General features: G+C 42.0%; 1 protein-coding gene across 2 annotated transcripts in view; it reads left to right on the forward strand.

Annotated features, from left to right (window-relative positions):
* The first annotated feature begins 637 nt into the window (after window positions 1–637).
* MED13L (mediator complex subunit 13L) overlaps window positions 638–27,821 on the forward strand; it is a 163,188-nt gene continuing 136,004 nt past the window's right edge. Inside the window, exons 1-2 of one of the 2 annotated variants that reach the window (XM_077308793.1) lie at window positions 638–1,453; window positions 24,110–24,347. In XM_077308793.1, the coding sequence (XP_077164908.1) occupies window positions 1,394–1,453; window positions 24,110–24,347 (298 nt within the window). In that variant the 5' untranslated portion in view covers window positions 638–1,393. The remainder of the gene's footprint in view (window positions 1,454–24,109; window positions 24,348–27,821) is intronic. The other variant, XM_077308792.1, reaches the window with a different exon arrangement.

Here is a 27,821-nt window from a genome sequence, read left to right on the forward strand (position 1 = left end):
CCACTGCCCCAAACAGCTCTGGCCTCAGCCTTGCCACGGCTGCCTGGGTCAGGCAACAGGGAAGAACAGAATCCTTATCAGTGTGTATGTTTTTGTGCATATATGTGTGTGTGTATTAAAAAAAAAAACGTTGGGACCTGGTACTACAATCTCAAGCATAATTATTTGGGAGTGAGGCGTCCCTTTGAACAACTTCTGAATTTAAACCTCCCCCCCTCCCCAGGAATGCACCGCACATTTCTTGCCCCTCCTCGAGCTTCGCGCCATTGGCCTGCCCAATCCCCTCGTCCGATAAATGCTCCCTTCCGCGCCGCGCCGCTCTCCCCGCCGTCCAAAGCGCCCGGGAGGCGGCGGCGGGGAGCGAGAGCCCGCTACCCGCCTTGCGCATTCCACAGCGGCGAGGTGCAGCCAGCCAGCCAGCCAGCCGGCTAGCCAGCCGCGCTCCTCCCTCCCTCCCTGCCCGCCTCCCTCCCTAGCGCCCCTAGCGGCGCCGGGGGGCAGTGGCGCCGCGCGGGTTGTTTGTCCTGCCCGTCTCCTCTCGCGCCAGAGAGCCGCCGCGCTCCTCTCCCTGCCCTCCCTCCCCTCCTGCCGGGAGACAATCCCACGTGGGCCGGGCTGGGCCAATGGCGAGGCGCGGTGCTCCTGGCGGCCGCCATTGCTGTCAGAGCGGAGAGCGAGCGAGCCGAGTGGGTGCGAGACGGCGCTGAGGGGCAGCCTGCCGGGGGAAGCAGCGGCGGCGGCAGGCGGGGAAGGCGGGCCGGGCAGGCGGCGCGGCGGAGAGCGAGCGAGCGAGCGTCCGTCCGTCGGCCTCCCCGAGGAGGCGAAGCAGCAGCAGCGGAGGCGGCGGCGGCTGAGGAATCCGCGCTCGATCCTTGTGAGGAGAACAGAGGCGACGCGAGCGAGAGAGACGGAGCGGAGGGAGGGAGAGAGGCGAGGAGGCCTCTTCCTCCGCGGGGACCCACCCGGCGCCGCCGCCGCCGCCCCGCATCTCGTCACTCCTTCCGCCCCAACCGCCGCGCCTTCGCCGACCCCCCCCCTCCTCCTCGCAGGCGGGCGGGGGAGTGAGCGAGCGAGCGACTGAGTGACTGACTGAGGGGGCGTCCAATCCGGCCCCGCCCGCCCGCTCGCCCGTCCCCTCCCCTGCCCGGGGCTGTGTGGCCGGGGCGGGCAGAGCGGCGGCTCGCCACCTCCTCCCCCTCCCGCCTCTGCGCCGGGGGGAGGAGGCGAGGCGAGGCGGGGGGGCCCTTGCCGCGCGCGCGGCTCGCTCGCTCCTCTTCCACCCCCCCCCCTCCCCGCGCGACCGTCGCCAGTCAATCGGCCGGCCGGGCCCGCCCACCTCCGCGTCGTCCTCAGACATGCCCCGCTCTGGAGGCCGGGCTCGCCGAGGAGGATCATGACTGCGGCGGCGAACGGGGCGAGCCTGGAGGACTGTCACTCCAACCTCTTCTCCCTGGTGAGTGACGGGCTGGACGGGAGGGCGTCGCGAAGGGGGGGGGGGAGTCGGCCTGCAAGGGAGGGGGAGGGGCTGCGAGGCTGGCAGGGAGGGAGGGTGGGTGGGGGGGAAGAGAAAGAGACCCCGATCCTACGAGCCCGTGTTGGCTCCTCTTGGCTGGCCTCCCGAGGAAGTGTGCAACAGGGTCTGGATCCCGTGCATGCTTCCTCGGAATGGGGCTCGCTGCAGGATCCGGCGCGGGATCTTGCTCGGAAGTCGGGCCTCGAGCCGGAAGCGCCTTCCGAAGCGGCGGCGCGATCCTATGTAGCGTTGGCTCGGGAGCAAGCCTGGCTGGCCGGCCTTCCGCGCGGCGCCCGGCAAGGAAAGTGTACCTTGGAGACGGAATGGAGGGGGGAGAAAGTGCGTGTCGGGGGCTAACACACACTTGGGGGTGGGGGCTCAGATCCAGGCCTGCCGCCTGCTCTGGCCGATCCGGCGTCAAACCTCTTCTCTCCCGGTGGCAGCAACTTCACCGGCCTTCATAGCCAGGATTTGACACCCCTTCCTTGTCCCTCCCCCCCCGCCGGCCCCACCCCCCATTTTCTTGCAAAGCGGGAGATTGCGCCCTGCGGGGATTCGCGCATGTAGAACAGTCGCTGTGCAGCGCTCTGGCTACGCCGTTCTCTCCTCCTCCCGATGCGCGGAGGGAAGAAAAACCTGGCCGAGTCCCGCGATCCTATCAGCTCCTTGGGGGGGGGGGGGTTGTGCATTGCGAGGAGAATGGTCTCTTTCTCCCTTTCCCGCACGCCATTTCAGGCCGCTCGTGCATCGTGATCCTCCGTGCAAGGCTGTCACTCGGGGCCCCGGCGACCTGCAATCGTCAGCTGGCTTGGCTGGTGTTGCAGCCTAGTCCTTCTTTGCCGCCGATCACGCCCGGGTTGGAAACAAAACAGCCCCGCCAGCGCGTTTTTCTGGCCGAAACTGCAGCGCTTGCTGGAGGGTCTTTAGAAAACGGGCATGGTTCTTTTCTTTTTTCCCCTTCCCCCAACAGAAGGTTGGTAATTGACAACTTTCACTCTGGATTGCCCGTCTTCTTCAAGGGTCAGCTGTTCAGACTGGCAGCTACCTACAGATCTTTTCAGAGAAGGTCAGTGGAACATGAATGAGGCAGACAATTGTTTCCCAACTGGATCGCTGAAAGCATCAGGGATCTACTTTTCTGAAAGCCAGGTAGAAAGGAGTTCTTGGCTGGTGGGTTTTTCCCTGGTCAGCAGCCTCCCAGGAGGTGGGTTTATTAAGTGCATGGGTTTGTTTACAACTGAAATGGTAGCTAATAACACCGGTTAAGTTAGTGTAGCCCCTCTGAACTCCAGTGTAAGAGAAAGGGCACTGAGTGCAAGGTGTGGGGTCCTAAGCAATTTATCATCCCCTTTGGGTAGATTTGATAAGGAATGAAGGACTTGAGTTGTTTATATCTTTTGGTCTGCAACTGCTGAATTGGATAAAGAATTCAATTGGATTAAAATGGGCTGCACCTATAGTGCCATAGCCTTTTACTTGTTTATGGTGTTTCAGCTTGTCATACATGAAAAGTGGACAAGGGAGGGAAGGAAAAATAAGAACAGAATGATAGATGAAGCAGTTTGGTTAGTGATGGGGCTCGGATCTGAAAGAGTTAAGGACAGCTCTTAGTCTAGCCCTTCTCTGCAGCTGTGTAACATGACCACTCCACTTTCATCTCAGCCTGAGTATCCCAAAGGTTGCTACTTGCTTCTTCCTTGTATCTTTATAGCAATTCTATCTGTATGCCTCTATGCAGTATTTTGTCACCACTCCTCTTTTTAAAGTGCATAGATGATGTATCTAACTTTTTCATCTAACTTTGGTGGCTTCCTGTATTTTTCCGAACTGTTTGGTTTGGCTGGTGCCTCTTACATTTTTGATATTATCCTGGAAGGGTTGATTCTCCAGGAATGTTTTTTTCCACTACTTTGTGCAGGGTCTGATTTGATTTGTGCTTGTAATGCTTGATTGACTGGTTGATATGACTGGTAGGGGCTTATGTGTAGATCATTCTTTCAGTGGTAAAAACAAAAAGGTCAAAAACTAAGCAGTAGCAATGCAAAGTTTTTCTTAAAAGACTAATGATCATTGGGTGATCATTAACTTGAGTGGTTTGTTTGTAATACTTGGTGAAGAATCTGAGTTGAATATGGAGAACTTGTACATTTGTAGATGGTCCACCTGCACATTTATTTTTGAAGTATAATATGGTAGTATCAGTGGCACATCCACATTTATATAATCTCATTTTCTGAAATAGGAGTGTCCACATCATTAATGGAGCTGTTTCAGGTAATATTTTACCATTACAGAGCTGATACATTGCTCTTACCTTCAAATTTCATTTGTACCCTAGCTTTCTCTCCAGTGGAGACCCAAGGTGCTTTCTTCCTCCATTTTTTATCCTCAGAATAGCCCTTGCGAGATGGGTCAGGCTGAGAGTATAGAACTGTCCATGGCAGAGTATGAGTCTGAACTTGAGTCCCACAGATCCTTGTCTGACACTGGCTCTTCTCACTTAATTTATACTGTATTGTGCAAGGGAATTTTGGTATACTAGGGTCTCTTTGTAATGAAATCACATAATGCATAGGTAAGAAATACTAAACGATCAATAGAAACTACAATGAAGAGCACATAGTATTGTGTAAATATTCATTTACCAGGCTTAAAAAAACAAGATCAGATGATTTAGTGTTTACCTAAACTTTAAAAAGGTTAAAGACACTGTAGACTGAATAATAAAACTCAGGTATTTACTTGCAGGATTGATTTCTGAATACAACAGATCTATAATAAGAAATGTATTTCCTATTGCACACAAAGTCTTCCTACTGGGAGACTTCTTAGTTGCTTGGCATTATGGATTGTGCCCATTGGGGTGTGATCCAGCTCTATTAACTTGAGTATAATGGGAATTTAATTGTGTAGCATTACCAAATGAATTAAACATGACTCTTGCTGTTTTTTGATAAATCAACATTTTAAGAAGCTAATATCATAAAAAGGTAGCCTGTTGAAAAGAGGTACAGGAATGATGATTTGCTTGTAATGTTGACATTTCAGAAAGCTTTCGTTCTTACAGATTTTTTTTCACAGTTAATAGATTTGCAAAAAAGATACAAAAGCGCAGAAACCTGATTTTTTTTTGTTCCAGTAGGAATTGCTGGGTTCAGAACTGTATTTTTTTCCTGCTAGTGAAAAAGAATGCTTTTAAAGCACCAGGTTATGTTCATACACATGACCAAAATAGTATGAAATGGTTACCAAGCTGCTCTTATCCAGTAATATTTCCCAGGCTTTGGCTCCAATCTTGCTCACAAGCCGCTTGAATCTCATTGATGTCAATTGAATTTGACAGCCTTACTGCAGGAACTGCAGCCCATATCTGTTAAACTTGAGTAGAAAGATTTTTTTAAATGTAGTATCTACCTTATATATTGTGTTTGTATCCTTTGTTAGCTTTGGTAATCATTTAAAAAGCCATTGCTTAATTACTTGAACGATGCTTTCTTCACTATACGCTTTAATTTGTGTTAGATCACTTACGCTATATCTCCTCAAGTTTAATTACCTGCCCCCAAACACTTATGATGTAATCCTGATAAAATTACAGCAAACCAAACTCATAAATTGTTTGATGTAAATTCCTCTTCATCTCTGCTGTGAATGCAGGGATGGTACTTTTTTTTTTTTTTTTTACAAGATTAGACAACAGTAGCCTAGAGTTCAGTTCAGCCTTGAGGAGGGCCTTCTCTGGCCCCGCAGCTTAGATCCCATTTTACATAAGCAAAACCGGAGCTTTTTAACTGCTTGCTCCCCAGTATGCATGCCAGCCAAGGCTTCAGCAGTACAGTCGTTCTACTTCAGATGGGAAAACATCGAAGAGCCAGTTGCTTGCATTTTGGAGTGAGAGAATAATGCTGCTTCTATAGCGTTTTTAACATTTGCACTTAGATTTTAGGATTTAAATACATGTTTTATTGTTGTGGCTTTAAATTTATATTCTGTAGTTTTGTTCTTTTTCGCGTCTGACCCATCTCATGAACATAGAAGGATTGAACATGTAGGGGAGGGGGTGAGGATAAAATACTCTGGGAGGACTGTGCTAAGGCATTTTAACCCTTTCCTTTCTGACAGTTTTCTTTAGGGGTAGATTTTTTTGTGTGCTTCCAGTGTTGCGTTTGGACAACAGTCTTGGTGGTTGTCCCCATGTTCTGGGAGTGAGTGAAGGCCCAGTTGCTAGCCTCTGTATCTCCCATCTAGGTTGCTTTTCAGATGACTCTGCTCTAGAGGGAAGACAGTTTAAGCAACTGGTTTGTTCTCCTGTTTCTCTTCTGGAGCAATGAGGAAGCCTTTCTTGGCCTGTGGTTGAGCAGATTTAGACTCGAACGTGTTTTCTATCTCCCTGTCCTTGCAAGATATTGGGGTTTCCTCAGCCTTGGGTAGTGTGGCTGAAGTTTCTGGTGCATCTCTTTGCCTCTTTTCTCAGGTACTCAGTCAAGTGTGTCATTTGTGAACCATTCCTGGATCCTGTTCTCTCCCCCCCCCCCCCCCTTTTTGCTGGAGGAAAGATGTTGCTGCAGAGTGAAAAGTTGCTGCTAAGTGTAAGCTGGGAAAATTACCACAGGGGGGGAAAGGGTTAAGAACTCCCAACACACTCTGGCCTTCCACTGCAAATTGTAGCCCCATGGACTGTGTTTTGTAAAAGAGAAATAAGTGATCCGAGAAGTTCACAAAACAGGCTGTGTTTATCGTGGTGTTGGCGTCTGCTGTCATATGAGAATACAGACTTTTGAAAATAACTTCAGTGTATGAGCAATCGGGTGATTTAAACTTCTGTAAAGGCTCCTGTGATTTTGAATGTTGGCTATTTCATATCCGGGCTTTTGTTGCATTCTCCCTGGTGGGAAATGATATGCCTTCACATAGTGTGGTAGTATTGGGTTTCTTGTGGATTTCCACAGATTTTCAGAAATGCTGATTGATCATGAAATGACCTGGATGTGGAGAGGCAAGGTGTAGGCATTTTTGACACAGAGGGAAGCCGGGATTCTAAGAGTCCCCCCCCACCCCCAGAAAAGAGATCCAGATGGGGGAGGTTGGTCCCAAGAGAGGATTCTTTGGGGGGTTTGAGTCTGTCACCTGGATAAGGTTATCTTGTATTGTGTATCCATCTGCTACATAGTAACTTCTCATAATTAGATGGGAAATACGATACAGGTTTTTTACTGGTGAAACTCAACAAAAGGTCTGTTTTGCTGTTAAATGATAGCTTTATGGAAATTAATTAGAAATCAGATAAAGACTCATATTATGCTGTGTTATTGTCCGTGATTCTGTTCTTTCAAACACTAACAATCGCTGTTGTGTTTTTAATTATCCCTGGGAAGACAAGAGAATAAATGTGTATCTTTAACCATGCAAAGTAGGCAAAGAGAAGAAAGCGTTCTATCTGCTTTTGCCTCACTGTGTCCTGCAGTCCTACCCTCCTACTCCCCTAAAATGCTTTTGGACGTAGAGAGTAGGAAGTTCTGAGTCAAGAGGCTTGTAAACCTGTGATATTATCAGTGAAGGCATACTTCTGGTGTTAAGTTTGGTTCCCACTTTGTTGATCTACGTTGACCTCTGAAAATATGCTGCACGGCAACATTTTAGTAAGCTGAATATAGGAGAACATAATTGCTTAGCAAGGAAGTAACTGAAGGCTTCAGAGAAATGTCCTATCCAGACTTCAGCGAAGAGTGTACAATGGAAGATACGAGTTTAATTTTGTTTTTAATCCTTAGTGAAGAATGTGAATTGCTTTATGTTAGTCCTCATGGTATGGCATAAAAGTGTCCTTGTTCAGAGGCTGCTTATTTTCCATCTCAAGTGATTTCTAGATTTCAGAATTTATACAAGTAATCTAATATTTAATTTCATCTCCCCTAATTAATTCGGGATCAAGTTTTGTAACATGTGTCTCAGAACATTTTATTACAGCCATAAACATGATCTTTCAGGGTTTCTTAATAGTGTTTGACACTGAGGGGTCATGGTTGTCTGATGAAAACGACCCACATTTAATATAGTACCTGTAATCCATTATTACATCTGCTGTAGACTACCTTGGCTTATGTAAACAGTTTCCTTTTTGCTCCTGTGTACAGTCGCTAAACTATTTTTCCAATTCCATAAACGGAGAAACTTTGTTGTATTTGCCAGCGGAATGGATTTCTTAGTGTTCTAAAATACCCCCTCCCCCTTCAGAAATGAACCTTTAATTGAACAGTTTTAAGTCAAGCGGAAGTAACTGTCAAACCACATGTTGTATACATGTTATATACATTTCTTTCTGTATACAGAAATGGTGTGTTGGGATACAGGCAATCTTATTGCAGACTGGTTGTAGGGGTACCTTATAATATGTCCTCAAAATGTGCACGTATCCCTCTTGGGTTATCTGCTGAGAGTTCACCGATGCCATGCACAACTTGGCATTTCTGCTCAGCAGAACACGCTGCACTTTTATTGTTCCTGCTGTTCTCTGAACTGAGGGAGTAGTCTTAAATTAGGTTGTTTAAATGAATTAAGACTTTGAAAAGCTCAAGCATTATTCTTAAGCAAACAGTAGTGTTGACTTAAGTTCTTACAAAGGAACATTAACTTACTTTTCATATGTTTTCATTCAGCATTTTCATCAATGCAACAGAATACTTGCTATGATAACGATATTTTAAAGAAAATATTGCGCGCAGTTTTGAGGAAGGGATATAAATTGAGATCTTTGCATAAGGCCTTGCAAAAAACAACTGATTTGCCCATATGCTCAGCTGTTATAAGATGTCCTTGTCTTAGGATGGTGGAATTCCCCTAGGACATAACTATTCAATGGCCACAGTTCCCTTTTGTCATTCTCTCAACCACAGCACTTTCTGATCTTTTAAAATCTTTTCTGCTCCCTTCTTTCTCTTTAGATTGATAGCTTTGAGCTCTTTAACTTAATAGAGAAGGGAACATTGACTGGGATATACGTATAACATCTAGTCATGGTGATGCAGCTCTTCGATTCTTTCATAAAATCTGTTTGATATGGCATGTAGTCTTAACTAATTGCCAGCATAAAACAATATGTTTTTTCCCTCCTGGATTAAAAAAGAAAGTTCCAGAAAACTATAGCAGAAAACTTTCTTTGTCCAGGAGAAACAAGATTCATCCCTTTTTATTGTCATGCCCTAGTACTTGTGGGTTTAGAACAGTTTTCTGGATTGTGTCCGTTGTAATAAATACTTGTAATTTTCTCTTGGACTCATAAAGCATTCTAACTGTAATTTTGCCATGTTAATGTTTTTAGGTCAATCCTTTATATAGATTCTGGCTCCTAAATTGGTACAACCCAGCAACCACTGTGTCTTGAAGGGGAGGCTGTGTAGCAACAGAGCCATTGAGTTGATCTGTTTTATTTAATGCAGGGGTGGGCAAACTGTGGCCCTCTAGATGTCAATGGACTACAATTCACATGAGCCCCTGCCAGCATTTTCCCACCACTGATTTAATGCATGGTAAGCTTGCAGGACTTGAGTGTATATAACCTTGGCTCCTAGTACATGTATACAAATGTCCAATGTTCATTGGCCTCGTTTTATTATGAGTGCCTTTTTTGTATAAAAGTAAATGTAAAGATTTTATTTTCTTCCTAATGAGGGATCACTCATCTTTAAAATGCAGTATTCAAAAAAGGATGTTTATCCGTCTAAAAGTTGTGTTATAACTTGCAAGCCATTATGCTACTTTCAGGCAAATGTTGTTTAAGGATTGTGCCAAAAGGTAGATAACAGAATTTTCATGAGGTCTAGCCAGTCAATATTTGTCTGAGGGTTGGAAGTTGTATGTGGGAAGCATTTTCTTAAAAAGAGCAATTGGGAGGATTATTTTGTTACTGCTGCTTCATGTAGAAATAGAAGATTTAGAGTTGTAGTTCAGTATTCCACTTTTGAATGTGTGTATTGTGGTAGGAAGAATTTTGGTTAGGTCTGAATTTTGGAATGTAAATAAGCATAGCCTTTAGCATCCAGCCATGAAAATAAATATCATGCTCCTGTGTGAGGGTCAGCTTCTTTACAATGCTCCTGGATTTGGAGCTGATCTGAAACACGCTTGGTGACGGGCTGCTTTCTCCTGAGGGTTTTTGGGTACCAAGGGGGGGAGTCTCCTGTTCCTTTGAGAGACTTGTCAGATGGAACACTTGGCAGACGCAGCTTTCTACAAAATGCTGACTGGTCAGCTTATCTGCCTGCTTTCCTTCAGTGCCTTATGTGGTGTCTTGTCTCTGCCCTGCAGCTAGAGGTGTGGATTTCTGGCAGTGAGGGCTGCTGTGCCATAATGAGAGGTTAAAGTTTGACTGTCAGTGCATTTACTTTGGTGCTCTTAAAGGAGCTGAAGCAACTGTTGATGGTGGGAACTTGAATTTTGAATGCAGAAATATCTTCTGATAACTTTCTGCTTAAGCTGGCTTTATGTTGGGAATGGCATGTTCTCCTGTGAAGGGAGCGCAGGATTGATTGGCAGCTCGTCTTTTGACCGTGTTTTAAGCTTCATGTCAATTCATATTGACTTATTTGCCTGTGTTGGTTATAATAAAAATCTGAAAAATAATTCTTAGCCAGATTGTTATCTAATGAGGAATAAGTCCTAAGAGGTAGGTCTGTGGTTATTTGATGGACTGGCTGTACAAATGTGGAATCTCTTCAACTGGTGTGGAATTTTGGTTTTAATTTTCACAAAACCAAGTAAATTTCTGCTTTGTGGCATTTGAGTAAACTTTGGAAATGCTTGGATTGTTTCTGAAGACTAATACAAAGATGGTTTATGCACAAAACCCTTTGTGCCTGTTAGTAATTTTAGGGGTAATCAGCAGCTATGCAGCATGTGTGAAGCTGTGGTGCAGGTATGGAGACTTTGCTCTGCACCCATGATAGACTTCTGTACCCCCTCAATTGTCAGTGAAGTTTTAGGAAAATTGCTGGAGTCAAGGAGGAGGGTTGCAGTTAGAGTGTGGAATTGGTGAGAATTGGTCTTCGTGTCCTTTGGAACTCAAATGCCTACTACGTATTGAAATTGCTCCAACTGAAGTGTTGTGATGCTTTGCAGAGACAAGAAAGATGACAAAGAGAGGTGAAAGTGGGGATAGACAAGAGGAAAAAATATTCCTTTATATATATACAGCTGCTTCCAGTTTTCATGCTGATTCCATTCTGTCACCTCAGTCCTTGCTAGAATTACAATTTTGACAATCATTTTGCACCCAAGTACACTTACAGACGCTCACAGAGTACTGACAGATGATTTGTCACTTTGCCAAATACCTTAACAAATACTTTGTCACATTAACAGGCACCTTTAGTGCTTTAAACCAGTGCTTAAAACACTCCATCAGGCACACAGCTACTTTGACAGATCCTAAAACACTTCGACATATGTTTCAGCTTGGGGGCCTGATCTCCCATTCCTGGAGTCCTGTAGGAAATATAAGAGCTGTGCTGTGGTTATCCAAGGGCAATCCCTGCTACATATATAGTTCTTGGGAACATCATCATCAAACAATCTTGCACTGACCTCCTCACTTTGCCTCATTTGAAGCTTTGGAAGATGAACACATGAATCTGCCATATACTCAATTAGACCAATAGTCAATTGGGGTCAATATTGTCTGTTGAGACGGACTGTGGCTTTTGAGGGTCTCAGGCAAAGATCTATCACATCACATGCTGATGGTAGTGGAAAGTGCAATCAAGTCACAGTTGACCTATGGTGACCCCATAGGATTGTCAAGGCAAGAGATGTTCGGAGGTGATTTACTATTTACTTCCATGTGGTAACTTTGGACATTGTTGGTGGTCTCCCATCAGGGCTAACCCTGCTTAGCGCCTGAGATCTAAGTATCATGTCTGTTTAACTGCAGATACTGGGTATTGAACCTGGGACCTTCTGCATGCCAAGCAGATGGCATACCACTAAGCCGCCTCCCTTCCCTGAAGATGTGAAGCAGTAGCTAATAATATACTGATTATCCTATCAACAAAATTTTTAAAAAGGTATACCGAAGTGTCTTTTGAACAGGAATGACTTTGGTAGAAGCTTTTTTGGATAGAAGTTAATTTGGCTCTGTTACAGATGAAAAATTTCAGGAAACTGGATCCCCGCCCTCTGCTGCAAACAACCATACTCCTTGAAGTGCTGGAATGTGGTTTTGGAAATCTGCAGTAGGATGTTGGAATTGGCAACAAAGAAGTGTCATTCTGCTAGTGAAATGAGACTCTGATTCACCCTGTCACATATGACAAACATGCAAATAGTTTTGCTTTCTACATGTATTACCATTATTTTTTAAGTACCCTAGAAAAAGGAAGGGAGGGAGACAAACCATAAATGTGGTTGTCAATAAGGTTTCCCATATTAGCTTTAAAAAAAAAGATGGTGTGTTTTCAAACATAGACCATGGAGGAATGAGATGCAGGTGAGAAGTTACAGTGTCTACTATAGTATATATAGGAATTATAATTATAGAATACTGTAAATTTTCTTACATAGTTATTAGAAAAAGAAGGGAGTCCTGTGGTGCTTTAAAGACTACCAGATTTTTTGAAGTGTAAGGTTCAGTTAATGGAAGGGGGATGTAGCCTGAAAGAAGCTTATGCTTAATCTTAAGTTTTTAGGGGGCTTCACAACTACTTCTTTTACTTTCGGTAGCACACTAACATGCCTATTCCACTGGAACACTAATTAGAAAGACCTTTAAGGGAGAAAAAGCAGTTTAAACAACATTTCAAAGTCTCATGTTTCACTCTTGGTAACAGAAAATATTTTGTCAGATGTTTTTCAATTTCCTCCCACTTTATGTTTTTCCCTTTGAAAAAGCCTTGGGAAACTGTGGAAGAAATAAAAGTTGTTCCCCCCCCCCCAATCCCTGGGGCCTTCACATTTTTTTGATAATTAATAAGATTCATTTTTAATATCACCTGATCAGTGCAAGTTGGAAAATGTATGTGCTTGTCCTGAGAGATTGCAGTTTCTGGGATTTAGCAATCAGATTGGACTTTCCTCCCTGTTGCTTGAGGAACTAATGTTTAGAGTATTGTTTTTGGTGGACTTTGTGCCCTTTGGTGTACCACCTGTCTCCTGGACAAGTGCCAATGTTGCTGTTAAGAGATTGAGACTGGGTAGATTATATATCTCTGTAATGCTGTGATTATACTGCAGCCTGTAGTTAAGCATTGATGGTTGTTTGGTTTTCGACAAATTTAATATTATTTGTATTCTCTTAAGTATGCCAGACACAAATATACATGGATATAAGGCTGTGCTCCATTAAGAAGATAAATTATTTTTGTGTGCCTGTTTTAGAATGCCATTTAGAGCTTTTGAAATCTTTTGAAATAGTGATTTTTTAAAATAGATACCAGAAAAGTTAAACATAGATAGTTTTGCATCCTTAATTCCTGTATGGGCATATGTCCTTGATCTCATTCTCATAATTTTTCTTTCTGAGATGTACATCTGGTGTAAAATGCCTCAAGCTGCTATTTCTCCCAAGGTTAGGGATTATTCATAGATGGCACACTTAATTGATTGTTTTCTGATGTTCTATTTCCTTATATTAAAAGGTTTGCAGCCTCTTTGTTTACAGAGCTTAATGCAACTACTTTCTATATTAGAGTTCTAGTTTTACTGGGAATGGATTCTAGAGAATGTGGCTGATTATTCAGGGATCATATTTTTCCAAATGCATTTTTATATCAATTTATAGGTCTGGAGTCTGTCTTTGATATGGTCCCAGAATATTAAGCTGGGAGATATTACTGGAGTGGATTTTGTGAATTTTTTCATTCCAAGCCCCCCTCCCCATATAAATTGGATTTTTAAAAATTTCTCTGACATTCTTATTGTAGCAAACAGGCTTGGAATTCCAGTTTTTATTCACCATATGACTTTTTGGGTAGTGAGATAAAACTGAGGGATTGCATTTATAAAGCTTAGAAGTGCTGTTTAAACCGATAAAGGACTCTGAAGGTTTAATTCTTTAGAGAGCCTTGAGTGATAGGCTGCTCCAAGTAATCTTATTGGTTAGCATCAGTTGAGCAGAGAAAGATTTCTGAATGGGATGCTGAGGAGGATTCAGTATCATTTTAGCCGTAGCTTAGAAGAGCTTGAATACCACGAAGGGTCTTCTAAGAGGACATCTTGGTGGGTGATTTCCACCTTTCAGGGAGTCAGAACCAAAGTCTTTCTACTTCCTGTATCCTGGTAGAAGTCACCTATCTCTTCAATTCTGGCAACAGGTAACAAACCTCAGCTATGATAAAACAAATACAAAAGTAGTATAGGAAGAAGAAAGGTAAGTAAACGGAAAAACAGGAAGTGATACTGCTGAATAGAAGAGTGCATACTGACTGGGGGACAAGATGTCCTCTTTTCCTCAGAGGAGAAGGACCCTTCATGGTTAGTATCCAGTGGTCCGTTCTCCCTCTGAGGTGAAGGATATTTTCGTGGGACCTCTCAAAGCGGTCTGCTCACATTCATTCCCTTGGGTCCTGATCTGAGCAAACAACCGAAGCATTGTAATGTGACAGGGTGGGAAGCTAGAATTCATCAGGAAAAAAGAAAACAGATAGCTAAGGTGGCTCGGCCAGTAAAGAGTAACAAGAATGGAGGGAAGTAGAGGGGAGTGTCATAAAAACACCTATATCTTGCACAGTGTGGTACAAGTGTTCTTTGTTTTGTTGTATGTACACTGGTCAGAATAGTGTATTCATGGCAAAATTAAATGTTAGTGCTGCAGTGCACTTTCTCCCTATATGCAGATACTGTCTCTGGGCTAAAAGAACATAATGTGCAAAGTGGTCTTTGGTGTATATGTTTATGTAGTGAAAGTAAGTTTCAGCTGTTAAGAATCCCAATAGACCTTTGTTTTCTAGTGGAAGCAGCAGTAGCATTCCTTAAGGAATTCCTGGTTTCTTGATATTGACTTCACTCAGCATGTTTTATTTCTGTGTTATCAACTGTCACCTTTCTCTTTGTGCCAAGTATTACCCCTGAGGATACTTTCTGTCTTCTTGGATACCAATCGAAGGTTCCCCTTTTCCTTTTCTTCGTCCCCGTAACTGCATTTCCAGGTAGCACAAATTAAGGATGTGCATGGGGGAAAACTTGGGACTTTTTGAGTTCCCGATGTGGTACAACTCATATCAACCAAATCACTGATTTTGTATATTGATTTGAGGTTGACAGATACAGGAACTTTGAACTGATTCAGCCAAAACAATGGCCAGACAGTTGATCTTCAGGAATCAGCTGTTTGGAGGTTTTTAAAGGAACCTGGGTCCTGAGGATCAATTATGAAGCCAATTGATATCAACTATGTGTGACCATAGTTGATATCAATTGAAGAGCCTAATGCGGGGAGCAATTGAGGGCTAAAGAAGAAGGGGACGACAGAGGTGGCTGGATGGAGTCACTGAAGCAGCTTAAATGGACTCTGGGGAATGGGAGAGGACAGGAAGGCCTGGAGGATCCATGGGATCGCGATGGGTCAGACACGACTTCGCACCTAACAACAACAACAACATTGCGTGACCAGGAGAGAGTGCAATTTGCTCAGATAAAACAGAAGGAAAGTCCTAGAGTTCTTTTTTTTTAAATAGCTGAAAGTGAATTTGTATACTCAGAACTGTAATGAAAATAATGGTCATGAGATTTATAGGCAGTGGTGGCAGTAGAAAGATTCTTGAAGAAGAAAACATGGAGTATGCATTGGATGGCTCCAAATGTTTCTGTTGCTTTGGTTGTCTTCCTCCTATGACCTCTGGTCACCTTGTCATTCCTCTTCTTTTAAACTTCCAGCCATTGTCCTATATCTACACTTCTTCAGCCTTTGCCTCTTTCCATCAGTAGCTTTAAAAAATTTTCCTTGTGATGTCGATTGTGATCTTGTATGGTTTGAATCAAGGCTGTTCATTGGAATAACTTCATTTCTATAGTTTGAGGAGAAATGTACACACACACTTTGATTTTTCTGGAAATTGAAGGGTTTTCTTGGGTTTGCGGGGGGATGGACCCTTCTCTGTATATGGATCCACTGGATAGATTTTTTGAACTGTAATCTGGGATCATGTTCAGAATTAGACATATCAGTAATTCTGATACAGAACTCTTGATTCCTAAGCACAATTTTGTACGTACTATTATCCCCCATCTTGCTGTGAAATTTGTCACTGAAGGGTTTAACTTTTCCCTAAACATATGCTACTTTTATTTTTTTCCTAAACTTTTCCCTAAACATATGCTGCTTTTACTTTTTAATAAAAGCTTTGTTATTTATTAAAATGTTTATACCCTGTAATTTGCTGAAGCCTTAACTTGACTTACAATATATTTTAGTAGTATTACAATAGTACAATGAAAATTTCAAAGTGAAACATAGAAACGATGGGCAGTTAAAATTGGACAAACAGGTAAACATGGGTATAGTCTATGTTCAGAATAGCAGTGCTTAGGAATCATCTACCAGATGTTCTTGAACAATGTTGTATTCAGTGATTGTCTAAAGCAGCCTTTTCCAGCCTTCTGACCCATGGAGGTTTCAAGGCATGCAAGAAGTGATGTCAGCTGGCCATGCCTCCCTGCCCCCCCTCCCCATGTGAGACATCACTAGAAGTGACACCATCCAGACACAACTGATCTGCATTGCTGAGACTGGCAACTTCTAGGTGATCTCACAGAACCATGAACTGATCCACAGCCAAAATCCTGCATAGTAAAAAAAGAAAGCTGTCTAGGTGGCAGATTCCCTCTCTCTTCCACACACCAAAAATCATGGTGAAGTCTAAACTCTAAAAAAAAAAACAACCCTCTAAAAAGCTCTCACTTGTTTACAGTGTGCATGGCTTCATTCATAAAATAAAATACTTGTTAAATGAGAAGTTAATTTCATTTTTGGGTGTGATTGTCTGTTATTTACTTCTGCTGTACCCAGAGCACCAGAGCTCACCAGGGGCCTTTCGTGACCTAGAGCTTGTCCCCTCTGCTCTCCCCCCCCAGTTAATACACAAACACTCAAATCGCTTGTCAAGCAGCCACTGATGCAGGCTGACTCAAAATGGGAGGTTTTAATGGCTGGGGCCCCTATCCTTCCCACTTCCTCCAGGCTCATCATTGGCCACTTTGGGAGGGGACGGGTTGACCTGCCCACATAAGGGGGGGGAATCTTAATTTTTTAATTAAAAAACAACAAATAATTTGCCCCCTCTAATGCTATGGCACTCCCTGGAGGCTCCCTTAGCACACTGGTGCTTCAAGGCACACTGGTTGAGAATCCCTAAAATTTCTGAATATTTTTTTAAAAAGTAAATTGGGTCATATGCAAATAGTTTGTTGGCACTGCTAAGAAAAAGGAAGCTGCTTACAAACAAAAACAGTTTGGCTTTTAAATTTATACTATTGGTGAATTTTGATTTCTTCCCTCTCAGGTTTTACCCTGTTTGTCAGATTATTAATTCATACACATGTTGGCTAATTTAAAATTAACTGAAAGTAATTTAGCTTGAGTTAAAATGTAGAAGATTAGTAGGCAGTACCTAATATTTTGAGACTTTCCCTCTAGTCTGTTAAGTCCCATTTTGCTGCTGTTTGTGACTTACCTGTAGCTTTTGTTGAGGGGGAGAAAGTGTCTATAAGAAAAGTCTTGATGGACAGGTTGTGATTGGTTAGTCTTGCTTGGAAGTATTATTGGGGACCAGCTGAGGCACAATTCAGTTGATACATTGCAGTGGTCTCTTGGGGATAATTTTTTAGGTACTGTGAAATCATTAGATGTTAGCTGCTCTCTCAGTGGCATGTTAGTTTGCACTGGGCAGTTGTAGCATAATAGACATGGGGCTCTCGCTGTGTGTGCATGCATATGCTTCCCATAGCCAATTGATTAGTTGCTGTATATTTAGTAAATCTTTTAGGGTCAGACTTCATACGGCTGATTGTTGTATTTAATACACCCAGACATCTTTTACCAAGGCAGCCATGGAGGCTGTAGTCTGGCAAGGAAACCTAGTACAAGTATTTGGAAAGGCTCAAACCTTGTGGTGCTTTTTCCTGCTATAATAACCCACAGCTGTGTTTTGCCCTGCAGGAGAAAATTTAACATTACTGTATCTTTCCAGTTGGGGGTCTCATGCATTCCTCTGCCTGAATTTTGTGATCTTACTATTCATGCTTTACATCAGGGGTAGTCAACCTGTGGTCCTCCAGATGTTCATGGACTACAATTCCCATGAGCCTCTGCCAGCATTTGATATAGGTTGACTACCCCTGATTTACATGTCTGCTGTAGGAACTACCAATGTTGTTGTTGTTAGGTGCGAAGTCGTGTCCGATCCATCATGACCCCATGGACAATGATTCTTCAGGCCTTCCTGTCCTCTACCATTCCCCGGAGTCCATTTAAGTTCGCACCGAACCAGTGTATTCATAGCAAATATAATTGCTGCACCAAATGTGCAGCTACCTAAGTGGCGGTTCTCCATCGTGGCAGGACTCCTTGCAGTGGTAGTTTTTCTGTACCAGTTGGAAGAACTTGTTTCTATCTAGAATTTAGCTTGATGGAAATATGAAACTGGTAGCTGAATGCATCTCTATTGTCATAACAACAAGTGGGTAGCAAGGGAATGCAGGCATGTTTCTTTTTATCCTTTCGGAAAAGAGTCACATTAACCATTCAGCTTAAGTACCTGCAGTCTTCTTCCAGTGAGTTAGGTGCATGTAGCACTTAGCAAACATCTTGTGTTCTCCCCCACCCCCTCATTTCTGAGTAGAGAGAGCCAGATGAACGTTAAAATACTGTTCTCATGTTTCCAAACTACAGCATTTTGTGGAAAAATTATGATGCATTTTGCAGTGTTATCGTGTAGCTCAGCTTTGGTTTAAATTTGGCAGTAACAACCTCATAAGGTGCTTGTAGGATGTGTCTGTGTAATGGTTAGGGAGATTTGAAAGAGGTTTCTTAAAAGTACCTCAGCCTGGGCAAAGCTCTGTCAGCTCTGAAATTATTTTGACAATGTGTGAAACTGTAAGTTACTTCTTTGTAGCTAGAATGTTGAACATGGGCATCCATGTGATGACAGAATCTGTTTAGGTCACTGCTGTGTTGATTGTCGTATCAGCATTAAAATCAGAAGTCAAGAATAACCTTTCGGTGGGGTTGGGTTACCTGCTTATCAAGGAGCTGTAGAGTAATTGAGTAGTGCAAATATGTGGAAGTCTTTTTTCCCCCTTGAGAATAGAATTTTGAAAGTGTAGGTTTAATTCTAGGGCTTAAGTTTCATGTATGACCATAAAAATGAAGGGGTGGACTTTTGTAATTTTTTTCTTTCATTTTGCTTTGGTTGTGCTAGCAGGTAGCACAGGTGTTCTGCTGTACTTGGCTTCATTCAGAAGCATCCTGAGGTACAAGGATACGGATACGGGAGTGATACAAAGCAGAATGTGGAGAAATAGGAAAGGAGCCATAGTTCATAGTGCATCATATATGCAAAAACAGTCCCAGGTTCAATGCCCGATAGCGCCAGTTGAAAAAGCACACACATAATAAGAGGCTACTGAAATTGTGCATGTATAATAATAACGTTGATGATGCAGTAGACAGTGAATGGAGAGGAAGAATCTTAAACTAGTTAACTAGGGCATTAAAATATTTGTTCAGGAAATTTGATTAGTAGGATGCATAAAATGAGGTGGCTGGATGGAGTCACTGAAGCAGTAGGTGCAAACTTAAATGGACTCTGGGGAATCGTAGAGGACAGGAAGGCCTGGAGGATCATTGTCCATGGGGCCGCGATGGGTCGGACACGACTTCTCACCTAATAACAACAACAATGCATAAAATGACAGCCTACTTAAATGTAGGATAGTAGTAACAGAGTAGTTAGAAACTGGCATAACAGTGGCTAGAGAGCAGATTATAACACAGACTTGCGATTAGTAGGGACTTCTGTAATGGGAATGGTAGAGTTATGTTGTTGAAAGCTTAGCTTTTAATGTTCCTTGGTGCTTTCTAGTAAAATGAGTTGAGGCATATGACCTTGCCACCAAATATCTGGTCCTTGATCAGTCCATTTTATTTGAGGAGGAAGAAGAGCTTTGGATTGCTGCAACTAAGATTCTGGAAAGGGAAAAAATATCTGACAGACGTTAGCAAAGGAGCTGCTGTTGGACAATGGGAGCAGTGTGATGCTGTCTAGAGAGGAAATGAGGGATTGGATGCAGGCATTAGGAAAGAAATGCTTCGGCTAACAGGACATTCAGTGCCAGGCAGTTCACTGCAGTCATGTGATTTGTTACTAGGTGGTTCTCTTGGGGAGAGCAGTACTTACTCTTGAAAAGCACCTGAATGACAAAATGATATTTTCTCCTCATGTAGAGCCCTTTCCGTGTGCCTCTGGAGATCTGTGCATGTGATCTCTAGTGTATTGCAGTATTACGTTACCACTATGGTGCTTTAAGGCAAGCTATATAATATTGGAGGGAGAAGGAAGGAACAACATGTGAAGGAGCTCTGTACTGGCCAAAGGAATGAGAGCGTATGTACGTGTGACTATTCCGTCAAATTATTTGGCAGGACGCAAATTGGAAGGGAAACTGGGAAACTTAAACTATACAGTGTAATTGAAGACGGGTTTTAGGAGAATAGCAACAAGATGAGCAGAGGGGTAATAGGGTTGGAGTGATGTTCCCCTGCATGATCAGAGTGGCTTACTGGCACACCTCCACCTGTTCAATCATTCGTCTCAGAGTTTTTGCTTCTTCCCCTTCCCTAGATTCTAGACTCCTAGGAATAGTTATTGCTTTCAGGCACCTTGTATGCTGTCTTGTCTTCTTCCAAGGAAATTGTTTGGCAGTGTTCTCATGCCTGTTTGCTTCTCTGATTTAGAGATGGAATTTGTTTGACTGTAGAGAGGGATGTTTGTAAAAGTAATGCAAGGGGAGAAGGGGATTGTGCATTCTTTGTCACTTTGCCTACCTTGTATTGTTTTCAGTAAAAATGTTGGGTTTCTTGTTGCCTCAAAGGCTTACAAATTTGAAGCTTCTTAAGAAATGCATTTTTTAAAAATCCCTTTGTGCCTAGATATTACTGCATAGTACCCCCTATGCAGAGATATGTTTGGATTCCGAGATAATTTGGCCTTCAGATGCAGTATGTGTGGGGAAATGTACCTAGTTTGAGGCAGAAGACCTCCCATTTTCTACCAAGTCGAAGTAGTCAACTGCCTGAAATCTACAGGAGAACATTAATCAAGCGCTTTGGTTTAAGTCTCCAGAACCACCTTCACAAGATAACTCTCATCAGCTCATCTCTTGACTAATGCTGGCAGATCCAAGTCTAGATAATCCTCATTCCCATTCAGTCATCAGAACCTTAGGAACATAAGAGCTGGGGCAGACTGGTGTTCCATTTAGTCCAGCATCCTGTTTCACACGTTGTCAAGCCAGTTGCACCGGAAGGCAAAATAGCATAGAGGCTGAAATCCTTTCCTGCTGAAGTCCATGGCCACTGGTATTCAGAAGTTTGCTGCCTCTGGATATGGAGGCTTCCTTCAGTCATTGATCCATGAATGTGCCTAGCCTGCTTTTAAAGCTATCTACGCCTGTGCCCATTAGTACGTTCCCTGGCAGTAAATTTTACAATTTAATTGAGCTTTTCACAACACACAAGTTAAGTTTCAGTCTTGATCTCAGCCAGTTCAGACACCGTCTATACTTACAATAAGTTTTTTGGTTTCCATTATGCATCACCTTATACTTACTCTCATTGAACTCCATTTGCCATGGGAATTGAATTGACCATTCTGCGATAGGTCTTTACAATTCACCTTGTTCTGATCATCATCCTGAATAATATGGTATCATCTGCACACTTGGTTTACAAAACCATCTTGGGTATTCCCTCCAGCCCACTTTGTTTATATTTGGAGAATTGAAACATACTATCAGCTAGCATCCTGGTTCAATCCTCCAAACATAAAAGAGGGCACAAAGTACCCACTGGTTCAATATTTTAGAAACTTTGGGGAGTTTTAGGGAAGAGAGGCACCCACAGCTGTGCTGCTAATTTTGGTGCCTCTGCCTCAAAAAACAGCCCCCTCCCCAATCCTCAGATATCTCCGGATCAGTTCTCCATTATAGCCTAAGGCAGGGGTAGTCAAACTGCGGCCCTCCAGATGTCCATGGACTACAATTCCCAGGAGCCCATGCCAGCATTCGCTGGCAGGGGCTCTTGGGAATTGTAGTCCATGGACATCTGGAGGGCCGCAGTTTGACTACCCCTGGCCTAAGGAGACCATTGACTATAATAGTCCCCATAGGCTATAGTGGAGCTGAAAACATTTGGCATTCCCAAATGTTATTGAATCCAAATACTATACCAGTATTGAGATTCAGTAATATAAGGAAATACTGGTGTTTTTTTCAGGCTCAGTATACCTGAATGGGTTGTTTTGTTGTTGTTTGAGGTCCCATTCTTTGAGCCCTCAAACAATGTGCTCCCATCCTCCATTGTTTTCAATGGAGGGGGGAAAAAAGGCTTTTCAACTTTAAAGGGGACATAGTCCTTTTAAAATGTAAATGCCTTTGCAAGCTTCAGCCGTGTGTTTTCACTCTGAAGGCATTTTGAGGGGTTGAAATGTAAGCTGTGGTTGTCTGGAATTTTTTGGGCCAGCCATTTTGGATACATGGAAAAATAGGAAAAAAATCTATCTAAATTGATACCCACCAATAAGATGTTTTGGGAGTATTTTTTCAGTGTGGACTAGCCAAATCAGCCATTCTGTGTGGTTCCCAAGGGTCCGGTGACAGGGGAGGTGAACTGGCCAGCAGATAGGTCTGTTTCCAACTCAGGCCTGAGAGGTCACTATACTGGTACTTGGCTGCGGATCTGTGTCTGGCTCCTCATAGACTGTCTCCTCCTGCAGTGTCTGTGTCACTGGCAGTAGCCCTGGGTCAGCCTGCTTGACTGCCTTTTCCTCAGAGGAGTCCTCTGCATCACTTAGCTCTACAGGAGCCGGCTGGTCCAGGGCATTGTAGCTATCTCTGTCCTTTTAGTACTCTGGTCATAGTGCAAAATTAAGTTTACTGTGATCACTGGTGATGGTAGGAATTTTATCATCTTGAGCTTCTTTGTCTTTTGACATTTATATTATCTTAATATCTTGCTCTTAACTCTTCCCATATTGGGAGCATATGAAGACCATATTAGATGTGCCAGGCACAATGGAGCCATTAGATGTACCAATTTAATAATTCACATAATGAATTAGGATGAACGCACATGAATTTTCATTTATCTGTTCCACAAATCTGTCTCCATCAGTAGGTAGAATATAGATAAGTAGAGCTTGAATGTTTGTTTGCTGTTGAAACAAGGGAACTGCCTTTTGTTTTCCCCCATATGCCAAATTATTTCTGAAATGTATTTTGTACTTTCAAACAGAGTGAGTAGTCTCTAAAGATCAAGATTTCTGATATTACATTAAAAAAAATCAGTTTCTGTGGTAATCCTGTTCTTTTAGTCTCGTGTATGCCAGCATGTCTTTGGAAACAGATGAAAAGGCTTTACAAAACCAAGTAGTTTAAAAATGTAATTTCAGTATAGGTCATAATGTTAGAAATTGAACTGAAATGAATAAAAATAACCCCCCCCACACAATTTTTATTAACTGAAAAGAGTCTCTGTTTCGATATTGTAATGAACTAAATGACTGTCATAGCCAGTCCAGGTACTGTTCGCAGCTGTTGTTTTTGGAATTTTAGTGGACCTAAAGTCAATAGCAACATGCCCCTGAAAATGAAACAACGGTTACTTGACATTTGGTTTTCATATATCTATTTCTGTGGTTCCTTCGTTACACAAAATTCTACCTACCACCAAGGCATGGGGAGTTCTAAAGCAAAAGGATTGAGTTGAATGGAAATGCGCCTAGTTTTTTAAAATTTTTAAAGCTTCTTCCTATTCATTTTGTGCAGGATTAATGAACATATGCTACATATTTACCAATTTTTTTTCTTTTAAAGAGATACTGAAAGTTTAATGAAGAACACTAATAGAGCCTGTTTTTTTTTAAATTAAACTATTATAAGGGACAATCCATTCAAAGCAAAGCTCTTGTTCCATTGATTTTAGTATAAGGTAGGAATGGGCATTTCTGTCCAAAAATAGCTTGGTAATTGATAATTAAATATTGATTCAGGATTTTAGAACATTATAAAACAACAAAAAAGATACTTTAAACATTGACAAATTGAGTGCTTAAACTACTAAAATAAATTGTTCTGAAACAATGAAGCTAACTTTTAGAAACTATAATGACGTAAATAGCTCTTAAAATGCATACTAAAGGAGCACTTAACAGTGCATTAGTATAGGTGCGTAAAACTTACTGAACAGCTCTTCTCTATCCTGGAGCACCAGGGTCAGCATACAATTGGCACAGCAATAAAATGAATCTGGGAATTTAAGATTTTTGCTTGGGAATGAATGTGTATGCAGATTTCTCTAACAGTCTGTACAAATTTCAATTTTGTTTCCTGCAGGCGGAACTCACAGGCATCAAGTGGCGTAGGTATAACTTTGAAGGCCATGGAGATTGTGGCCCTATTATCTCAGCCCCTGCTCAAGATGATCCAATTCTTCTGAGCTTCATCCGCTGTCTGCAGGCCAATCTGCTGTGTGTCTGGCGTCGTGATGTCAAGCCGGATTGTAAGGAGTTATGGATTTTCTGGTGGGGAGATGAACCTAACTTAGTAGATGTGATACATCGTGAGCTGCACAGTAAGTCTTTTTTTTTTCACCTCCCTCCATCTTGGAATTCTGATTTTTTAAAAATAAAAGCTTCTCTATATTACTTTGTCTTCAGGCTTTGTATGGCCAAAGATGTACAACAGGGTTTAAATTTGAGGTACTAGGTTAGAAATGAATTAGATGTGGATATATTCGTGCTTTGAAATATAGGTTCCTGTCTGCAAACTGAATTATGCAGATGAAAGGTCCCCCCAAATGGCGACGAAATGATTGTACAGTGTAAACTTCACTGACCTGTGTTCAAATCCATGAAATGTTTTATAGGGAGGTGTTTCCTATACTTCTCAGTAACCTTTCAGCCCATTAAATGTCCATACTGTTACCCCCCACCTATACTGTTACCCCCAATTTTAAAGATACCTTTTAATATTTCACACCCCTTCCCCCCCAAAGTTGTTGGATAAGCTCTGTAGAAGCATTATAAAACAGTAGGCATTATCTAGGCCAGGCGTTTTCAACCAGGGTTTTGTGAAACCCTGGGGTTTCTTGATGGCTCTGGAAAGGGGTTTCCTGAATGGGTGGAAGTTATTAATTTTTAATATGTTTTTAAAATTAAACATTTCTCGGGGGATATTATCATATATGGACCTGTTGACCCACCCACCCTTCTCAAAATGGCCAATGACGGGCCTGGATGGGGTAAGAAGGGGAGGAGTCCTGGGTGGGCCTGTTCACAACTATGGTTTCTATCCATTTTCTGCATGATCACACCAGTTCTCAAAGCCTGAAGAATGTTTCAGGGGTTTCTCAATGGTAAAAAAAGTCGAGAAAGGCTGATCTAGCCTTTAGGGGTAGGTATGCTCTTTGTGATAACCATGTGACAATCATCATGATCTATTTGTGAGAAAACCTATGTGCTTGGTTTTTCTGAACTTTTCTGGACTGGATGCATCCTCTCCCGTCTGCTTTATGCATAACATTGCATGACTACTGTTATATTGAGGCAAATATTTTGATGTGCAGTGTTAATGGAGAGTGGAATTACCAACACAGAGCAGAATGCGATGGCTCAAGTTTCTAGGCAATAATGATGTATTCTCTTTCTGCTGTCTCTGCGGTGACAGTACATTGGGAAGGAACAGTATTATTATATATTCATTTATTTTTTATTTTATTATATTTGTATATCGCCCTCCCTTTTGGCTCAGGGCGGTTTACATGTAACAGGAGGAAATACATATAACAAGGTGCGAGATAATTCATAAATTCAAATAAACAATAGTAAGTGATTTTAACTGGTGATAATGGTGTGTATAATAACTAGATAACTTGCTAACTGTACAACGGTGAGTTAACTTTCTAACTATGAACAGTGATTCAGTAGGAAGACTGGTGTGGGGTTCCGTATATGGATGGTTTTTTTGGGGGGGGGGGCAGTGGCTGTTGTTTTGGTCAGCCTCAACTAAATACCTGGTGGAAGAGCTCCATTTTGCAGGCCCTGCTGAACTTTGGAAGTAGCTGTGAGCTGGAGTGAAATGGGGCTTATGTAAATATAGATGTTTTAATATTTATACTGTTTTAAAGAAATTGATTGTTTTAATATATGCTGTTGCCTGCTCTGAGCTATTAGGATGTGTGTGCAAAATACCACTGATTTGAGCCAGTGGCCTGATAACATCAAATGAGCCCCCCTACAAAACGCCCCCATGACAACATCAATGAGAAAAGGACCTGATGGAGACTGTGCTAGAAATCTAGTATAATTAATGTTGCTGCTAGATACAGATGCTGTTTTTAAATTGTTTTTAATAATGTTTTTAACTGTATACCACCTTGAGCCAGCTTGGTGGGAGGTCAGTATATAAATTGAACAAACAAACAAATAAAAATAAAGATGATTATTATTAAAGAACAGGTAAAAAAGGGAGAGGATTAAAAAAAACAGTTCTACATGTCCCTAAACCGAATTTTCACAGTAAAAATAAAATTTCACACACACCTGGTGTAGTCCTAGCTGATTTGTAGATTAACTTTTCATAGGATTGTTTTATTCTGAAAATGATTGTAGCAGAAAATAGATCCATGAGAATATTACTTTAAACTTAATGCTTGACTGTAGAGGAAAGTCCTATGCTCTTTCGAATATGGTTGAAACAGTTTGGGATATGGTCCACTATTTCTGTTCAAGGGTGCAGCATAAATACTCCTGTCATTGCAATGAAAAGTACCACTGTCAAATGAGGACTGAAAACTAGTAGGTATTAATGTACCAGGGATAGAGGCAAGACATTAATAGATCATCATGTAAAATCACTGTCAGCATTTTTCAAATATGGCCACTTAAGATTACCCCGCCCCGCCCAACCCCAAAAAAGGACGCAGGAGAACCATCTTGCTCTACTTTTTCTTTTAAAAATCCAGTACCATGATTGCTGTTGGTTCAGCTTATTAGATTTTTCAGTGCTGTTATCCTAGGAATGGTTCTTTGCTTTGTGTGTTGTGTACTATATATTTTATTGGCCAGGAGGGTTTGATATAAAACAGTGTTATAGGTCAATAAACTATTTAACCTGTAATCTGCATGGTCAGTACCCCAAAGGCAGTAAATGATATATTTATTTTTATTTTATTTTATTACATTTGTATACCACCCTCCCCTAAGGCTCAGGGTGGTTGTTGTAAAACTGACATTGTAGTTCAGAATGCCTAATTAGTGCTTCTTGCTGCTTTAGTTTGGGACTGTGGTTGTGAAAGGTTTAGCATACTGCTATTTTACCCTGCCTGTGTAAACATACCAGTATTACCATCCATATGTCTTTACAAGATACATGTCTTCATGAATACCAGATTGTTTACTTGGCAAGGGAACTTGAGAAATCTCAGGACAGGGATGATTTCTGTGTGCCTCTTGGCCTATTTTATGCAGGTAGCAATGGATTCATGTATAATTAAAGAGATGGCTCAGAAGTGCTGCATCAAGCGATTCCATGGATGTTAATTTTTTATGAGGCACCTGTTCAGAATGGAGTTATGGGTGACATTCCTACTTACCCAGCTAAGCTTTAATAATATGTTTTCTCTTATGAAATGTAGTTTATTTAATATTTCAAGTATGGTTTGGGGCTTAAGTGTGTTCAGTGATCATCTTGTTGGATGGAAATGGCAGCATACTGTTGCCTTTGCTTTTGTGGAAAGGTGTCCCTCGTTTGCATGTAATGCTTTAAGTAACAGAGTTATAGCACTTACTGTTTCTGGAATTAGCTATGAATTGGAAATCATGTGATAGCTAGGGACTTGAATTTGTAATCGTATGCATGAGTTTGTATTTCCGCACTTAATATGATAGAATCTAATCCATTTTACAGGAAAAGAAACCACCTGTCACTGGTTGAGATTTATATAAGATAATAATGGAGAATCTCTCTGCTAATCATGTCTCCTAAGGAAGCAAAGGAAAGAAGTAAATATGATAGTAGGGAGATCTATAAGGTTGAAAGAAAGGAC

The sequence above is a fragment of the Paroedura picta genome, chromosome 13 (genome assembly GCF_049243985.1).
Source record: "Paroedura picta isolate Pp20150507F chromosome 13, Ppicta_v3.0, whole genome shotgun sequence".
Taxonomy (NCBI): domain Eukaryota; kingdom Metazoa; phylum Chordata; class Lepidosauria; order Squamata; family Gekkonidae; genus Paroedura; species Paroedura picta.